Consider the following 17,359-nt stretch of genomic DNA (forward strand, 5'->3'; position numbering starts at 1 on the left):
AGTTGGGGTCCCCTGGCCCAAGCCTGGCTATGGTTTCATGAGGCAAACCTTGTTGCTTCAAACAACGAGCTTTAGTGAAAAGAGCCTGGGGCTGGTGACAAAAGACCTGGGTTCCTGTCCCAGCTCTACCACCCACTTACTGTGTGACCTCAGGCAAGTCTCTTCACTTGTCTGGCATTCATTTTCCTACTTATCTCACAGGGCTATTGTGAGAATCAACACCAGCCATTGTATGGAAAGTGTTTTGAAACCTGAGAACACTGTGCAGGTAGAAAGGGGTGGCAGCTGCCCCCAGGACACAGTAGCACTCTCTGTCACCCCCCACATAGGAGGTCCTGTGGCCCTGATGGGTCCTGACCTGAGTGGAGGTGCCCAGGTCCTGCCTGGGCCCTGGCAATGTATCACTCCACCTGGAGGTTCTTCCATTCTAGTGCATACTCAAGTTCAACTAGTTTGAGGGGTAAATGACAAACGTCATGTGCCTGGCACATAGTAAATGACCATTAAATGCTCATTTCCCTCATGAATCCTCTCCCCAGCCAGCCAACCCTGCTCCTTCTCCTCAAATATTAATTTTTTTGCCATTCTTCTGGGCACCTCTGCACAGTCCTTCTAGCTCCTTTCCTCTGAGCCCAAAATTTTCCACCTCTTTTTAAGTCCTCACCAAATTTGACCTGAACCATGACCCTCCACTGGCCTGAAGACTTTATACCTTTTCTGACCTCCTAGACTGCTTATCTCCTGGATCAGTTTTGTATCCAGGATTCTTTACCACTTAACCTTCCTTTCTGGGCATGTCCCATCTTCCCAGAGGGATGACAAACTCCTTTAGTGGGAGGGGGATGGGCATGCTCTATAAGCTCTATTTATCTTATCTCTACCAAGCTTCCCTCTCCACCATTCTCCACCCAGGCTGCTTTATTTCTGTGCCCGATACGGATGCCAAGTCTTTGCATTTCTCTTCCTGACTTGTTTCCCCACAGCCTCTCAGTAATTCTTGGAAGTCTGCAAGGGAAGCACTAGCGCCCTATGGTGGCCTCTGGCAGCTGCACTCTTACAAAGAGGGGGGACCAAGGGCTTTCAGTGTCCCCACACTGCCTGTCTAGCCCTAGATTTCTGCAGCCTTTTGGTCAGGATGAGTCAAGTAAGGGCAGAAAGCTTGGACAGCCCTGAGGAGAGAGCTGAGTGACACATGCAGAAAAGCTCCTGACATGGCCTCCCTAGAATGGCACGGGTGGACCCGGGAGCCTCTCCTTACAGAAAGGCTAGGTGATTGGGCCAAAAACGCAGTAGAACTGATTGTTAGTGTCAGGGCTCCTGACTTTCCCTGGAATCACCCATGGCCTGTGCAGGTAAGGGAACTACAGGCATACATGCAAGGAGAGATCTGACCCTACATACACACCTGGGAGAAAAGGTGCCTGAAAAAGGTCTCCAGTAGGTGGCTCCTTTGTTCTCGTGTCACAGCTGCCCTCATGAGCTCCTGCTCCCGCAGTTCCCACTCCTGGAACCTCAGCCCACTCTCCTTCAGGGCCCCCCGAAGGTTTTCCACCAGCACCTGCCGCTCTTCCTCCACATTAAACAGCAGCACCTACGGAAGCAGCAACAGGCGGAGCAAGCATTTGTCAGGGCTTCTTGAGGCCAGGAGCTGTACATAAGCTTTGTCAGGGGCCACTGGAAAGAGTGCCCTCGGAAAAGAGATATACTGTTATCTCCTAGACTCCATGTGCTGCGTGGGCTCCATGGCTTGCTTATAGGCACAAAGCTAGCATTCAAAGATGCATGTCTGAAGCCACTCTTCCCTCTCTATTCAGCCCTGAAGAGAGGGGAAGGCAGGGGGACAGATGATGGAGGGGACAGAGGACAGACAGTCAGAGCTGAAAATCAGCCTGTGACTGAGTTCCCCTCCAAAATTTCTAACAAGTCACTAGATCCTAAAAACCAGGCAACAGGGAAGAGGGCCTGGCTTCTTCTAAGGACTCCCAGCTAAGACCTATTGGGGCACTCTTAGAAAAGGAGGGGGGGAAGACTGTGCAAGAAGAAGGGACTGTGGAGATCATGTCACCCAGCAGGCCCAGAGCAGGATGAATGTGTTCAAGTTTCTCTCTCTATCAGGTACTACAGCCAGAGACTAGAAACCCAGCCTGATTCTGTACTCCTTCCCCTCTCCTGGCTGCCTCCCTGGATGTGGACAAGGAACCAGGGACCAGCTGGGCCATACCAGGTCATATTCTTTGGGGATCTTAAGCAGCAGGGTGCGGCGTCCTCGGTTGTTGGACACGATGAGGTTGACTTGCTGGGAGGGGCGCAGCTGGATGGTGCGGAGCACAGAGAGCCTGCCGTCCACCACACAGATCTGCCCAGGCTGCAGGTGCACCAGCACAGGCCGGCAGGGCTCCTTGTGGCCCTGCCATTCCAAAGCTGACAAGAGACAGGGCTGGGTCAGCTGGGGCCAGGAGGAAGGAGGCCAGCTTAGGGCTGGAGTTAGGTCCAGGCCTCCACAGCTCCTTGCTCCTTCTTAGGTACTGAGAGTCAGCCCCTCCTAACAACCCCTTGTACCTCTAGCATATGTAAAGAATAATAAGTACCATTTCCTGTGTGTTTACTATGTGTGCAATGCTGTACCAAGTGCTTTGCGTGAACTAGTTAATTTAATCTTCGTATATCTGTGAGGTGAGTGCTATTATTGGTTCTGTTTTACACATAACAAAAAATAAGTTTAGAGACATTAAAAAATCTGCCTAAGACCCAAAAGCTCAAAGTTGTGGACCAAGATTCCAATCCTCAACGTGATTCTAGACCTTCATTAATTACTTCTCTGTTGCCTGAAATTATACTGTAAGATGCCACAAAGCATCACTTCCCCAGGACTCTAGAGAATCATAGTATGCCTATGAAATGTATGAATGTGACTTCTTCCCATGAGTCTATTACATCTCCTTTATTTGGGACCATTAGGAGAATCTATGGAGGGTGGAGGACTCCGGGTCCAATGTCCACCTAACGCCTCCATGGCTCTTCCCAGCTGGCCTGGCTTGCTTAGAGGCCTAGAAAAGGGAGGCCTTTTCCTTAGGCTGCTAAGGTGGGGGAGGGGACTGCAGCCCTGAATCATATCTTCTCCACCACCACTCTGGCCAGCTCCAGGCCTACCTTCCATGCCCCCCACGAGCTTCTCAGACATGACGCTCTGGCGGTCCTGGCCCTGGAGCCTCTTGAAATTTCTCCTCCGGAGCCGGGCAACAATCCAGGCACTGAGCAGACTCACTGAGAGGGCAGAAGCAGTAGGATGCTCAAAGGAAGGTGGGGGTCTGGGGAGAGCAACTGCCCTTTCCTTGGCAAGACCCCCTGCTTTCCCCACCTCCTAGGTCAGCCCATTCAATTGTCTCAAATTGATGGGGGGGTGGGTGGGGACGGAGCTTTGGGTATCACTTAAGATGCCTGCACAGCCTCCCCTGCTTCCACTGCGCAGGTCCCTTCCCAGGCAGAGACTAGGTCCAGAGTCCTTGTGCCAAAACCTGGACCCACTCTGCCACTCTGCCAGTGGACCTACACACAGCCATGCCGAAGACTACCTGTCAAGCCTTTGCCCCAGCTAGTTCTCAACTGGTTCTCATGCAGGGGTTGCCTCTGACAATTTCCCAGGCCCAAGCTCCTGGAAATAACTGTAAATTGTGGCTCCTAACCAATCTGGGCCCTGAAGGGACCCCAGGAGAACAGGAAGGCAATTTTCCCTGGAGCTGACTTATCTGTAGGTCAGATACTTCTCATGTTCCCTCCTGTTGTGATGTTGTCCTCATGTGCCCAGAGGAATAGTACTCTGCATGATCTGTTGTAGATGAAACCACCCCACTCCCACCTCTCAACTTACAAATTTCACACAACCCCACCCTGCCCATCACTTTTACCCAGAGGGAAGCAGCAGAGAGCTCCAATGGTGACCCCAAAGCCAAATCCACTGCCTTCAAAATAGTCCCGCATGATGGAGGGAACACAGGCTGGCAGGCCCTCAGTGCTGAGCTGTCTTGGCTGTGGGCAGGGGTCTCCTGGGGAGACAGAGGAAGCTAGAGTATTGGGGGGGGTTGGTGCTGGGCCAGAGGCTCTGGCACAGAATCACTGAGGAGTTAGGGTGACAGAAAGGGTAGGGTGGGGGACTTTTGAGTCTCAGAGGGCTGGGAGCTGCTTACCCCTGTCATTATACCAGGAATGTGGTGTTTGCCTACTTGGGTAACAAATGGGGTCAAAAATGCACCTCAGCCTCTGTCTCTCACACGTACACATATGTATACACACACATACACACACACACAGAGTTCACTTGTCACTGCTGTGGAATTAGGATATCCTCATGGCACTGGGCCCTTCTGATGTCACACCCACCCCAGGCTCAGCCCAGCCAGATGGAAGTCTCCTCTGTAGGTCTCTCTGAGTCTCAGTCTTGCCCTCACTTGGGTACCTCCTGGGGTTGTGCAGAAGGGGACCTACACAGCCACATGTGGCCATGTTTTTGCCCAGAGCCTAAGTTCCCAAGGGCAGAAACATTGCTCACTGCCTCCTTGGGGTCTACTGCTCAGCCACATCTGAACCAGGCCCACAGTTGTGGAGGGATGAGGCACCAGACCCCAAATCCCTCCAATCACCTCTGGTCTCTCACCTGCATGCCAGAAGAAGACATTGGGCTGCAGGGCGCTGGGGCTCGTGTTGGTGACAGCCACTAGAACATCCCGCAGGGAAGTGTTTCTGATCTCTGCAATCTCTTCCTCAGAGAACAGCCTGGGGGTGGGAGAGGTGAGGAGCTACTGCAGTGGTAGACGGAGAGGCCTGAGGAAAGAGGCCTAGAGGGGCTGAGGACTCGGTGGGGTCAGTTGAGAATCCAGGGCCCATGGGGTTGCTTACTTTACACACTGAGGGCCTGGGGCCCGGGCCAATGGGGGTTGGAGGAAAGGTCCAGGAAGGCCTTACCCATTCCTAGTGTTCTCAAACCAGTAGCGGTCACCATCCCGCAACCGCACAAACTGGTTGAGGACGATGGCGCTGAAGAGAGGCCCAGGGTCCCCATGGCTCTCCAGAAGCCCCCCAGGGAGCAGCTCCAGTTGGGACAGGTCCTGGTTATACAGGGCAGCTGTGGCCTCCAGCACCTGAGGCCAAGAAAGGACAGGAGTGAGTGCAAAGACCTGGCACCCACCCTGGGGCAAAGAGGTAGTTCCCAGGTATCAGCCTCAAGGATGATAATAACAAATGACAGTGACATTCACTCACTTATTATGCCCCAGGCACTTCTCTGAGTGCTTTACATAAGTTAACTCATTTATGGGAACTCACAGATTCAGCTGCCTATTTTATAAAGTTGGAATAAAACAGACAGCCAGTTCCCTATGTAGCTTGCTCTTAAAAAGGTATAAAAGTTGCAATCCCTATCAAAATGACACCAGCATTCTTCACAGAGCTATAACAAACAATCCTCAAATTTGTATGGAACCAGAAAAGACCCCAAATAGCCTAAGCAATCTTGAAAAAGAAAACCAAAGCTGGAGGCATCACAATTCCAGACTTCAAGATGTATTACAAAGCTGTAATCATCAAGACAGTATGGTACTGACACAAAAACAAACACTCAGATCAGTGGAATAGAATACAGAACCCTTGGGGCACCTGGGTGGTTCAGTCGGTTAGATGTCTGACCTCAGCTCAGGTCATGATGTCACAGTTTTCTCTCTGCCCCTCCTCCACTTGCACTCTGTTTCTATCTTAAAAAAATAAATAAAAACATGAAAAATTTTTAAAAAAGAATAGAGAACCCAGGGGGGAAAAAAAAGAATTGAGAACCCAGAAATGGACCCACAAACATATGGCCAACTAATCTTTGACAAAGCAGGAAAGAATATCTCATGGAATAAAGACAGTCTCTTCAGCAGATGGTGTTGGGAAAACTGGACAGCGACATGCAGAAGACTGGACCTGGACCACTTTCTTACACCATACACAAAAATAAACTCAAAATGGATGAAAGACCTAAATGTAAGACAGGAAGTCATCAAAATCCTCAAGGAGAAAGTAGGCTAAACCCTCTTTGACCTTGGCAAATTTACTCAAATTTACTCAACACGTCTCCAGAAGGGAAACAAAAGCAAAAATGAACTATTTGGGCCTCATCAAAATAAAAGCTTTCTCCACAGTGAAGGAAACAATCAGCAAAATTAAAAGGCAAATGATGGAATGGGAGAAGATATTTGCAAATGGCATATCAGATAAAGGGTTAGTATCCAAAATGTATAAAGATCTTATCAAACTCAATACCCAAAAAAACAAATCATCCAGTGAAGAAATGGGCAGAAGACACGAATAGACAATTTTCCAAAGAAGACATCCAGATGGCCAACTGACACATGAAAAAATGCTCAACATCACTCATCATCAGAGAAATACAAATCAAAACCACAACGAAATACCACCTTACACCTGTCAGAATGGCTAACATTAACAACTCAGGCAACAACAGATGTTGGTAAGGATACAGAGAAAGAGGATCTCTTTTGCACTGCTGATGGGAATGCCAGCTGGTGCAGCCACTCTGGAAAACAGTATGGAGGTTCCTCAAAAAATTAAAAATAAACTACCCTACCACCCAGCAATTGCACTACTAGGTATCTATCCAAGGGATACAGGTGTGCTGTTTTGAAGGGGCACACTCACTCCGATGTTTATAGCAGCGCTATTGACAACAAAGTATGGAAAGAGCCCAAATGTCCATCGATGGATGAATGGATAAAGAAAATGTGGTATATATATACAGTGGAGTACTATTCGGCAATCAAAAAGAATGAAATCTTGCCATTTGCAATTACTTGGATGAAACTATAGGATCTTATGCTAAGCAAAATTAGTCAGAGAAAGACAAATTATCCTATGACTTCACTCATATGAGGAATTTAGATACAAAACAGATGACCATAACAGAAGGGAAGCAAAAATAATACAAAAACAGGGAGGGGGACAAAACATAGGAGACTTTTAAATATGGAGAACAAACAGAAGGTTACTGGAGGGGTTGTGGGAGGGGGGATGGGCTAAATGGGTAAGGGGCATTAAGGAATCTACTCCTGAAATCATTGTTGCACCATGTGCTAACTAACTTGGATATAAATTAAAAAAATAAATTATGTAAAAAAAAAAAAAAAGATATGAAAGTTGAGGGTCAAAATCAGTGTAAAAGTTGAAATGGTAGAATTGTGTTTGAAAAGGTTTCTGTTGTTTAGAGCTAAGAAAGTTTTTAAAAAGCAAATTCCTGCCTGTATGTTGCCTTTTGGAGACAGACTTCAACATTATATGAGCAGCATTTTCATTTTACCTTTTTTTTTTTTTCTATTTTTGAGCATTTTCTACCTGACCTTTAATTGTTTTTGCCCCACATAAACACATGATCAGCTTAATTCTAATGAGGCCCCGTTAAAGTTTAAGGTTTGTTACTTTTGGTATGCCTGGTGATTCCTATCCTTACATTGATTTTATAAAGTTTACAAGCCCCATGTGCATATTGCTTCTTCATCAGCTTTTCAATTGTCCACTTTCCAACAATCGTGTAAAAAAGTAAGGACAAAAACAATAAAATAAGTATGAAATTATGGAAACATCACTGTGCCAAGATGGTAAGGGAACCGAAACTGGTCTGTTGGCTGGCAGGCAATGCCACTTGTCCAGGTGATAGCTGAGGGTGTGACAACTGACTCCGCGATGCAGCTTGAGTATCAGTGCATATAAAAATACAGCTTGTTCCTGGATTGAGGACCTTCTACACCTGCTCAGATGGTTGTTGGGAAAAGTGAATGAGATAATGCCTATTAAGTGCCTGGCATGCAGTAGATACTCAACAATCATTTGCTAGATCTGAACAGTCACAAAATCGCATGCCAAATCCTGCTGGTTTGGTAACCTCTATCCTGGTTATGACACTGGGAAAAGCCACCTCAGTGAGTCCTGTCCCTCTCATCAGGGACTTGTCTCTAGTTGTTGGTGTCTCATTGCCTGCTTTCTGTGTCTTGGGCCAATGTGCCCTGGCCCTCCCACCCTGTCCCCTGGGTCCCCACCCCTCCTTACAGTGTGGTTGGTCTGGGAGAGTGCAGGGTTGATGTCCTGCCATCTGGTAATGGGAGGCAGACCCAGTGCTGTCCTGGCCTTTGTATAAGAGGGCAGGCCCAGATCACGGCCCCTCTGCAGACAGCTCGCCAGGTAGTCTGTGCGGGAAAACTTCAGAGATCCGGGCCAGAAATCTGGGGATGAAATACCAGAGAGTCTGAGAGAGCTCAGGGCCACCACAGCTCCACTAGCCCAGGAGTCAGGCTCCAACCAGCCCCAAGGGGACCAGAATCACACAGAGGGAATGATGGTCAACAGGTCCCTCAGCAGTGAAAGAGTGCAGGATCCCAGCCCCAGGCACTCCTTCCAGCCTGGCTCTGGAGCTCCAGCAGAATCCCCATCCAGGGGCCAGGGGTGTACCACCTTCAGGGACAGCTTCAGGCTCACCTAGCACATCCTCAACTACCACATGGTCCTCTTGCTCAGCGATCTGGGAGGCCATGCCCAGCAGCAGTGCATCCACATCTTCAGCTCTTTGTAGGTTTGGATGCTTTGGGAATGGGGAGAGAATATGGGGCTGAAGGTTGAGCACCAAGGCTCCCTCCACCCCATAGTCCAAGTCCTGGGCCCAGCGAGTGCTGACATTTGCTCTAAAACCAGCAGGCCATTCCCCCTCCATAGGTTGATTCCCCACTCAAGGTGAGTGACGTCCCCATCCAAAGCTCATGCTGCTGAAAGACAGGCCTCCACAAATGCAAAGGATCTAAAACTTTACTTCTATTTTAGGAGACTTGACAGTACGGTTGACAAAGGCACTAGAACATCTACGTCTTGGTCCTTGCTCTGTTAGTGAGTAGCTGTGGGCAAGTCACAGGACCTCTCTGAACTCAGTGTCCTTCCCTTAATAAAAAGAGCATTAGGGATACAATACAATACAATACAATAAAAGCAATTAGGAGGACACAGGTCTCTTTCAACTCAGCTCCATGATTCTGAATTCTGTGCTTTTCTCTCTTTTCCTCTTACCTCTTTTCTCCTCTTATGAACACTCTACACAGAATATCAGATTTTGCTTTAAATTATTCAACAATAGAATGGATAAAGAAATTGTGGTTTATATACACAATGGAATACTACGTGGCAATGAGAAAAAATGAAATATGGCCTTTTGTAGCAATGTGGATGGAACTGGAGAGTGTGATGCTAAGTGAAATAAGCCATACAGAGAAAGACAGATACCATATGGTTTCACTCTTATGTGGATCCTGAGAAACTTAACAGAAACCCATGGGGGAGGGGAAGGAAAAAAAAAAAAAAGAGGTTAGAGTGGGAGAGAGCCAAAGCATAAGAGACTGTTAAAAACTGAGAACAAACTGAGGGTTGATAGGGGGTGGGAGGGAGGGGAGGGTGGGTGATGGGTATGGAGGAGGGCACCTTTTGGGATGAGCACTGGGTGTTGTATGGAAACCAATTTGACAATAAATTTCATATACTAAAAAAAAATAAAAAAAATAAATTATTCATCAATGATCTTCACCCACTCAGGCCTGGTTTGGATGGACAGATTATCCCTGATATCTCTCAGAACCCTTCCTCCTCTTTGCTCCCCTCTCAACATGCCCTGGATGTGTCTAATTGGGACATTTCCTTGGAGGGTGGGATGGCTGGGGTACTCCATGGCCTACAAGGGACCCAGAGCTGTCAAGACAGAAGAAAAACCTATGAGGAAGCAATGAATGTAGAGCCACACCTGCACAGGCCTCACTGTCTCTCACACAGCCCTGAGGTGGGGATGGAGGACGGACTTTTGACCATGTACTGCTGACTGCTGTGGCTCTACTGCCCACTTTCACCACACACCCTCAGACACAAATACTACCCCCCCACACACACACACTATACACACTACACACATACACCCACCCACATATGTGCCCCCAGTCCTGACCTCTCGGCTCCAGTAGCTGTTGCAGACCCGGAGAGCTCTGGAGATGCTTGAGTTCCTATTGATGACCTCTTGGAAATGACAACTGGCATTTCTGAAATGGAAGGAGCAGGGGAGTGATGACTGAGGCTATGGGGTCCTAAACTCAGGCATCAGCTCTGGTCTCCAAGGCTATATACAGCCAGGGGCCCAGGTCATTGTAAACCCCCAGAAATGTACCCAAAGCATGTTCATGCCTCCCCTTTCCCCCATCTCTTCCTTTCTCCATCCCTCTCTGTCTATATATATATTACTAAACAGCATGGGGCTCTATTTAGAGTACCTTTTTCTCCCAATTCCCAAAGAAAGAGTTTACATATTATCATGTAATATGTAAACATGGCTATTGTCACACATGTCCAAAAATTGTTCCAGAGTAGGAAAATGTAACCTATGAATTATTTAAATTATAATGCAACTGTAAAAAATAAACTGCCATGCTTTGTTCCATATACATTAAACTAAATATATATATATTTAGTTTAAAGTTTCCTTTTTATTATTTTGGAATCAAAGTTTTTCTTTAGCTCTCACAAATTTTTTTATAATTCCCTCAAAAGGCTTGCAAGACCCAGGTCCTGTGCTTATAGCTAAAAATGCCCCCAGTGTGGTGTCAAGACCTAAGGTTTAGACCAGCAGGCTTTGTGACTCACCCTCAGAACCTCAATTAGCCCGTGTTTAATTGGGGAGGTTAATATACACACCAGCTGTAGGAAAACGGATAAAGTGCTTAAAAACCACAATGACGTGTTTTTAAACGATTGTTCATCTTCCCTCTCCAAATTCACTGTTCCCTTGGGGAAATGAGCACACTTCAGACTGATAATCCTGTCCCGAGGGCTCCTGAGGGCAGATTTTTCTGAAATGACACCACCACCCCTTCCAACACACAGACATTTATGCTGGGCCCTCACCTCATGTAGACGCCAGGAGGCACCATGGTGGAGAAGAACTGCTCAGAGGCCGCCAGGAACTCTGGGGAGATGTTGGGGTCCAGGAAAGGGCTGTATCCTGGGGAAAGAGGATACTAAAATTTAACCCTTAAACCACCCAGCCTCCCTCCCCATGGCTCCTGTCCCCCTCGAAAAAACTCCTGCCGGCTCTCCCATTCTTCCTCCCCATCCGTTCACCTGCATACTTCGGAGGTGTTTTCTGCAGGAAGCTGGGCAGCCACTCATACAGAGCGATGTTCTGAGGGACAAGAGAAGGCAAAAGGGAGGCAAGCGCTGGAGCAGCCGCCCTGGGAGGGATCCGAGCCCAAGGAAGGCTTCGGTGGCAGATGAGGGTCAGGCAGGGGCAGTCACGAGGGAGGCAACTCAAACAGGACAGGTGCGGAGGCCCGGCCCCCACAAGGAACCTGGGATGGCAGAGGAGGGCGGCTACATAAGAACCACAGCAAAGGCTCGAGGATCACAGCGCTTTGCCTCCTCATCCTCTCCACGTCCACTCCGAGACGAGACGCTAGCCCCAGTTCTGGGGAGCAGCGTCCTCCTGGAAAAGGGCGTTTCCGGGGGCTGCCCATCGGAGGATGGAGGGCTCTGCGCAGCAGGCAGGGGCGGGGCGGGGAGGGGGTGCGGACTGACCTGGTAGGTGGCGATGACCCTCTTGCGCGCGTGCTGAAACAGCTCCTCGTCCCCCCACCGCGGGTGCTCGCGGGCCAGCCGCTGCGCCCACACGTTGTGGTAGCGGAACCACAGCAGGCCCAGCGCCTGCAGGAAGGGGTCGCGGTTCCCTCGCTCCGCCCCGAAGGCTGCACGCGACGCCGTGGGGCCGCAGGGGAAGAGACGCGCGGCGGTGTGACCACGGGGAGCGCAACCTCGGCGCCCCCCAGCCCGCCCCGCCGCGCGCCCCGGCCGCCGCAGCCCACCCCGCGGCCTCACCATACAGCCCCCGGGGCCCGCGCTGTCCCGTGGCGGGGTCGGGCGGCGTCCACATGAGCAGGGGGCTTTGCGCGTTGCGGGGGAAGGCGGGGTCGGGCCCCGACGCCAGCTGCCCCCCGGAGAAGCTCCGCAGCGCGTCGCTCCAGGAGTGCGAGGAGCCATAGATGGCGCTGCCGTCCAGCCAGCCCGTCACCTCGTTGGTCTGCGGGGGTACCGGGAGGGTGAGCCCAGGGTGAGCCGCGGGCGGAGTAGCTGAGACGCGTAAGGGGGCGCCAGGGCCAGCCCAGCATCGGGGGTGGGGGGGGGGGAGCGGGGGGACGGAGCCTCTCCCGGCCTGGCCCTGCCAGGCCCCGCCCCCGCGACCCCGCCTGCCGCGTCTCACCAGGTCCCGGGGGTTACTGGGGCTCTGTCCGGTCTCGGGGTCCCAGCGGCTCCTCTGGAAGGGTAGGACCACGTCCCCGCGCTGGTCCGGGTCGAACACCGGGTCCCCGGGCGGGATGTGGATGTTGAGGAACTCGGCTGGGCAGCCAGGTGTCTCCACGCTCACCAGGTCGGACAGCACGTGGTAGCCTGTCCGCAACGGGGGCGTGCTAGGGCCAGCTGAGGGCCTGGCACTCTCCTTTCTGTATCAGGTATCCAGCCCTCCCCTACTCCCCTTGAAGCATCAAAAGACTCCTTAGATTTTGGGGGCAAGTCCAAGTCTTGACCTCCTCCACCATTCCCAATCCTTTGTTACACCTTGGTCCAGACTGTTTTCATTGACAGTTTGGTCTTCTCCTTGGTAACTGGGAGGTGCCCGGTGAGTGTGCCTAGGCAATTGGGCTGGGAACACCTGCTGCAACATGCAGCTGGGAGCAGCCTGCCCAGAGGGCCTGCCAGTCTCACTGTGAGGCTAGATACCGGGAATCAAATGTAGCCCCCCCTTCCCACCCCCTGGAGGGCTGGCAGGAGCCAGGCATTCCTGCTGGGTACCAACAACCCACAGACATGGGTCAGACCACCCATTCTAGCGCCCCATTTTGACATCCACCCCCCCTCCCCAGACCTTTTGCCAAAGGCAAAAGATTGAGACTGCCCTGACACTGTCCTAGGAGCCACAGGGGCAAAGAGTGAGAACAGGGTCCCACCAAGAGTCCCTGCCAGATTATTTTTGTGCTCCTGCCTCCATCTGTACTCCCAACAACAGCTCAACGTGGGGCAAATTTATACCTCCACCAACCAGACTTTCTCCCTCTAGTTTTTCTTCCCCAGAAAAAGAAATACAAGACATAGCTTTCTCCACTTAAGAAAAATCATTTTAGGCCCTAGACATCTTGTGATTTACGACTACTTGCCCAAAGCATATTCTTGACTTATCTTTGCAGGATTTAAACCCCTTGGAGCACTCAGATACCAGAACAATTAAAGGCAGAGAAGTGATGTCAACCTTTGCGGCCCTTTTGTTTTTCATCAATTAAGACCTGAACTCTGTCTCCCTGAGATGACTTTTGCCTAAATTCTAGGCTGAATTCCCCACTGTACAAGTGCCTTTGTGAATCTGTATGTACCCTTAGCTTAAAACTTCCCAGTTTTGTTGTTTGGGAAGACATTGCTTTGGGAAATAACCCCTACATTCTCCTTTACTTTTTCCAAGTAAAACTCTTCCCTTTCCTATTCTTGGCTTGGTTGTGTCTTTTGGCTCAAAACCCACCAAAAGCCGAATTCAGTTTCACATAACGTCACCTCCCCCCTCCATCTCTCACCCCCATCTCTGAGACCCTCCATCACTTCTCTCTCTCACTCCCTGACTCCCCGCTCAGACATAGACGTGTCCAGCTGACCCTACTGGCCTCCCTCCCCCAGAGGTTGAGGCCCTCACCAAAGAATACTCCCAGCACTGTTCGGTTTCGCAGGGAGGCCTGCCCTGCAGGGCCCCTCATGGCAGTGTTGCTAAGGTCTCTGGGGTTGGGCAGGTGGGGTTCTCTCAAGGGCTGGTACACACCATCTGCATAGCTGGCTGGGACTAGGCGCTGCAGCCGAGAGCCTGCGGTAGGAGAGGTTGAGAGACAAGGATAAATCCTCAGTGGGGCTTGCTTACCTCCTCTCTCCCAGGATTCCCTCCATACCACAGGGAACCCATGAGCCTTTGCTGGTACCTGTCATCCCTTGCCCCTTAGTACCACCCTGACCGTAGGGCTGTCTCCACTTGGCCCTCACCTACCTTTGCTGCCCCATCTGTGCTCCATGAGGTTGTTGTACCACCCATCAAATCGCTGCACCTCCCAGGAAATGGGGTTCTGTGCTCCTGTGTGAGAACAGAGGGAAGGGGCAGCTGGGTAAGTCTGTGCATGGGAGGACAGGCAGGCATGCAGGACATGGGTCTTGGGAGGCTGGCAAGGGGAGCAGCAGAAGTTGGACCCCCAGCACAGTGTAGAAGGTAGGGTGCAGAGGAAAGAACCCAGGACAGAGTGCTATCCAAACTCAAGTTCAGTCTTTAAGCTGCCCCGTGGGGGAAACATGGCAGGGAGCACCTAAGGCAGTATAGTGGGGGGCAGTGTGTTTTGACAACCCCAGAGAGCAAGATGAAGCTGGAGAACAGTGGCAATGTGGAAGGGGATGCAGGAGCCTTCTACTGCTCTCACACCTCAGCTCCCAGAGGGACACTGCAGGACAGAAACCATTCCCAACCCTAAGATATCATATGGAGCAAGAGCCAGCCACACCCTAAAAGCCAACCACTCTTCCATCCAGGGAAGGAGAAGTCATTCTATGACCAAGCCCTGGGTAGGGGCAATGTAGAGAGGGGCTTGGCCCTCTCCTGCTGAGCAGAGCTCAGGGCAAGGGTGCGGGCCCTGGGGCTGTGGCTCTGGGACCTGTTGCTACTCTGGTCTCTTTCCCAGTTTCTGGGGTGGGATCAGGAACTGCCTGGTCATGGGATAACCTTGCCTCTTCTGAGGCAACATGTTCCTCATATAATTCCTCTTATTGACCCTATTGTACTTTCCAAAAACTAGGATCTGGGATGGAGCACTCAGTTGTTGAGGGAAGAGTTCAAACAGTGGGGACAGAGGGAAGGGTCTAGAATTACAGGTGGACCTAGAGGTCCTTCTGGTCAGTGGATCAGATAACCAGATTCCTTTCCCCAAACTAGGAGGCTACAGGGCTAAGGTTCCCTCTCTGCTCACTTCAGAGAACAGAACAGAGAAAGAGAACAAAGAGAAAGAGAAACAGAAGAAAAGGACCCTCATCAGCCATCAAGGGACCCATTCCTCTGACTGTCCTTCCACTCACACCAAGGATAAGATCTCAGAGCTATGCCTCACACTCCTGTGTGCATGTGCATGCCCACGCATGCACACTCAGTCACCAGGAGGTCAGAGAGGCAAAATGACTCAGACCCTGATGTTTGAGCAAAGAATCCAAGTAAGGATCCAGGACTTGGGGCAGGAACTAGGGGAGCCACATACACATGATCTCTAAAATAAGATGAACTGGTAGCAGAACAAGAAGAGGGTCTTGGGGGAAGGGTGTAACGGAGAATGCCTCCCGGGAATAAGTGGCAATAGCTGGGTAGAAAAGGAAAATCCAAGGTCAAGGCAAAGAGAGGCCAGGAAGGAATGGGAATGTGGGCAGCTCCTTCATGGGAGAAGCTGCAGGGGTCTGCCACTTCCAGTCAGAGTAGATCATTCCACAGATTTTCTGTGCTTCCTTTTCTTGTCCCTTTTCTTCTCCTGCCACACCTGATAGGGCTGATAAGGGGCTTGCTCTTTTTAACTTAACTTGTAGCACCTTAAGCCCGCTTCCCTTCTCAGAGACCCAGACTTCACAAAATGGCCTCAGAGTCTAGCAAACTGATGGTAACAAGATGAAATCTAATGGACCATACAGAGGCAATAGTTGTTTGTTGTTGTTTTCATATTGTTTTAAAACACTGGTGACTTTCCTTCAGCTTTGGGTCCAATCTGACCACAAAATCCTTTATTGTCTTATGTGCCTAATCAGTCTTTTCCCATTTGGGATCAGGGGTCCTTACTTTATGAAGAAAGAGAGAAGAGAGAGGAGAGAGAAAGGGCCTCCAGACTGTAAGGAATGAAATAGGAAATGCTGACACAGCAGGGTTCCTCTGTTCCTAGCTACACTTCTCCTCCAATCTATACTCACCCATGGATGTCCATGACCCAATCAGGAGTGTCCATGCCAGAGCCAGGCAGAGGCCCATGATGAAAGTGATAATAGCGCTTAGGTGTTAGGACACCCTAAAATGGAGACCCTAGGAAAAGAGAACAGGGAGAATGGGTCCCAGAAACTCAGGAGAGTCAGGCCAGGGCCTCTGCAGGCCTCTGTGAATCTAAGTGTGAGCTGGGCCAACACCACAGTGGGGAACAAAGAGCAAGAGACTCACTCGCCCCCAAGAGTCTTTCATTCATTCAACAAACACTTGGCACGCATCCACTATTTTTTAGGCGTTTAGATCTAGGAACTGGAAATTAAGTGATGAACAAAGCAGACAGAAATCTCTGCCTCCTTGGACTTACCTTCTAAGATGAACTGAAAACCTTGTTTTGGCCCAGCTTCCCAGTGTGTGTGTTCCTTGGACAGAGCCTGGCTTGAGGGCCAGGACACTGAGCTGCTGCTACAGTGTGGTTTTAGGCAGGTCACTTCTCTGGTCTGGACCTTGATTTCCTCTTCCAGCTATGGGAATAAACATGCCTGAACTGTCTACCTCCTAGCATGGTTGCCAGAATCAGTCATGAAATTGAGGTTGAATTCAAAGCAAGAAAAGTGACAGGTGTTATGTAAATGTGATATAGAGAGAGGGTGGGCTGGAGCTTGGCTCTTCTAGGCAGACTCAAAGAATGCAGCACCAGGTGCTCCTGTGTTTGGTGCCAGCTTTCCTCTCTCTCTCCCTCTCTCCAGGCTAACAACTCAATCACCCAGGGACAACAGGGAAATGGGGCAGCAGGGGATTCAGACTGGGACTCCTCAGTGGCACAGGGGGTGCCTAAGGCGAATGAAGACCTTCTAAGGCAGCATATAGACACTGGGGGTGGGGTGGGGCTGGGGAACTATCTAATGGAAGAAAGTGGGAGTTCAGAGAAAGCCTTATCTCAGACTAAACTCTCAGGACTCCTGAACATGTTGTCTAGTCAAATAGGAGGAGCCCTGGAGGGTGATCTCATCCCAACTTGCCAACTCCCATGAAACAAATGAAAAACCCTAGGCCCTGTCATAACTCAAAAGCTCAGCATTCCACCCACTCCATCTGAGACTGCCCAGATGGTGGTCTTTGAGAGTTGGTGAAGAGCAGGGCCCTGAATGGTTGAAGCCGTAAGGATGTTGGAGTGGCCACAGTGGTCCTTCCCTGATCTAGGATGCCCTGCCCCTTCCCCTCTACCACTTTGTCTTGTCTTTAGGATCCGGGCCCCAGACACCAATGTACCACTCA

At 50.4% G+C, this 17,359-nt stretch overlaps 1 protein-coding gene across 1 annotated transcript in view; it reads right to left on the minus strand.

Moving 5' to 3' along the window:
* DUOX1 (dual oxidase 1) overlaps positions 1-17,359 on the minus strand; it is a 34,902-nt gene that overhangs the window by 16,515 nt on the left and 1,028 nt on the right. Inside the window, exons 2-19 of the mRNA XM_053224071.1 lie at positions 16,449-16,605; positions 16,075-16,183; positions 14,135-14,218; positions 13,793-13,957; positions 12,317-12,504; positions 11,935-12,136; positions 11,638-11,804; positions 11,185-11,245; positions 10,969-11,065; positions 10,019-10,109; positions 8,518-8,620; positions 8,092-8,264; positions 4,960-5,135; positions 4,652-4,770; positions 3,906-4,043; positions 3,151-3,264; positions 2,222-2,421; positions 1,406-1,591 (exon numbers count right to left, since the gene is read on the minus strand). Coding sequence (XP_053080046.1) covers positions 1,406-1,591; positions 2,222-2,421; positions 3,151-3,264; positions 3,906-4,043; positions 4,652-4,770; positions 4,960-5,135; positions 8,092-8,264; positions 8,518-8,620; positions 10,019-10,109; positions 10,969-11,065; positions 11,185-11,245; positions 11,638-11,804; positions 11,935-12,136; positions 12,317-12,504; positions 13,793-13,957; positions 14,135-14,218; positions 16,075-16,132 — 2,322 coding nt within the window. The 5' untranslated portion in view covers positions 16,133-16,183; positions 16,449-16,605. The remainder of the gene's footprint in view (positions 1-1,405; positions 1,592-2,221; positions 2,422-3,150; positions 3,265-3,905; positions 4,044-4,651; positions 4,771-4,959; positions 5,136-8,091; positions 8,265-8,517; positions 8,621-10,018; positions 10,110-10,968; positions 11,066-11,184; positions 11,246-11,637; positions 11,805-11,934; positions 12,137-12,316; positions 12,505-13,792; positions 13,958-14,134; positions 14,219-16,074; positions 16,184-16,448; positions 16,606-17,359) is intronic.

The sequence above is a fragment of the Acinonyx jubatus genome, chromosome B3 (genome assembly GCF_027475565.1).
Source record: "Acinonyx jubatus isolate Ajub_Pintada_27869175 chromosome B3, VMU_Ajub_asm_v1.0, whole genome shotgun sequence".
In the NCBI taxonomy this organism is placed as follows: Eukaryota; Metazoa; Chordata; class Mammalia; order Carnivora; family Felidae; genus Acinonyx; species Acinonyx jubatus.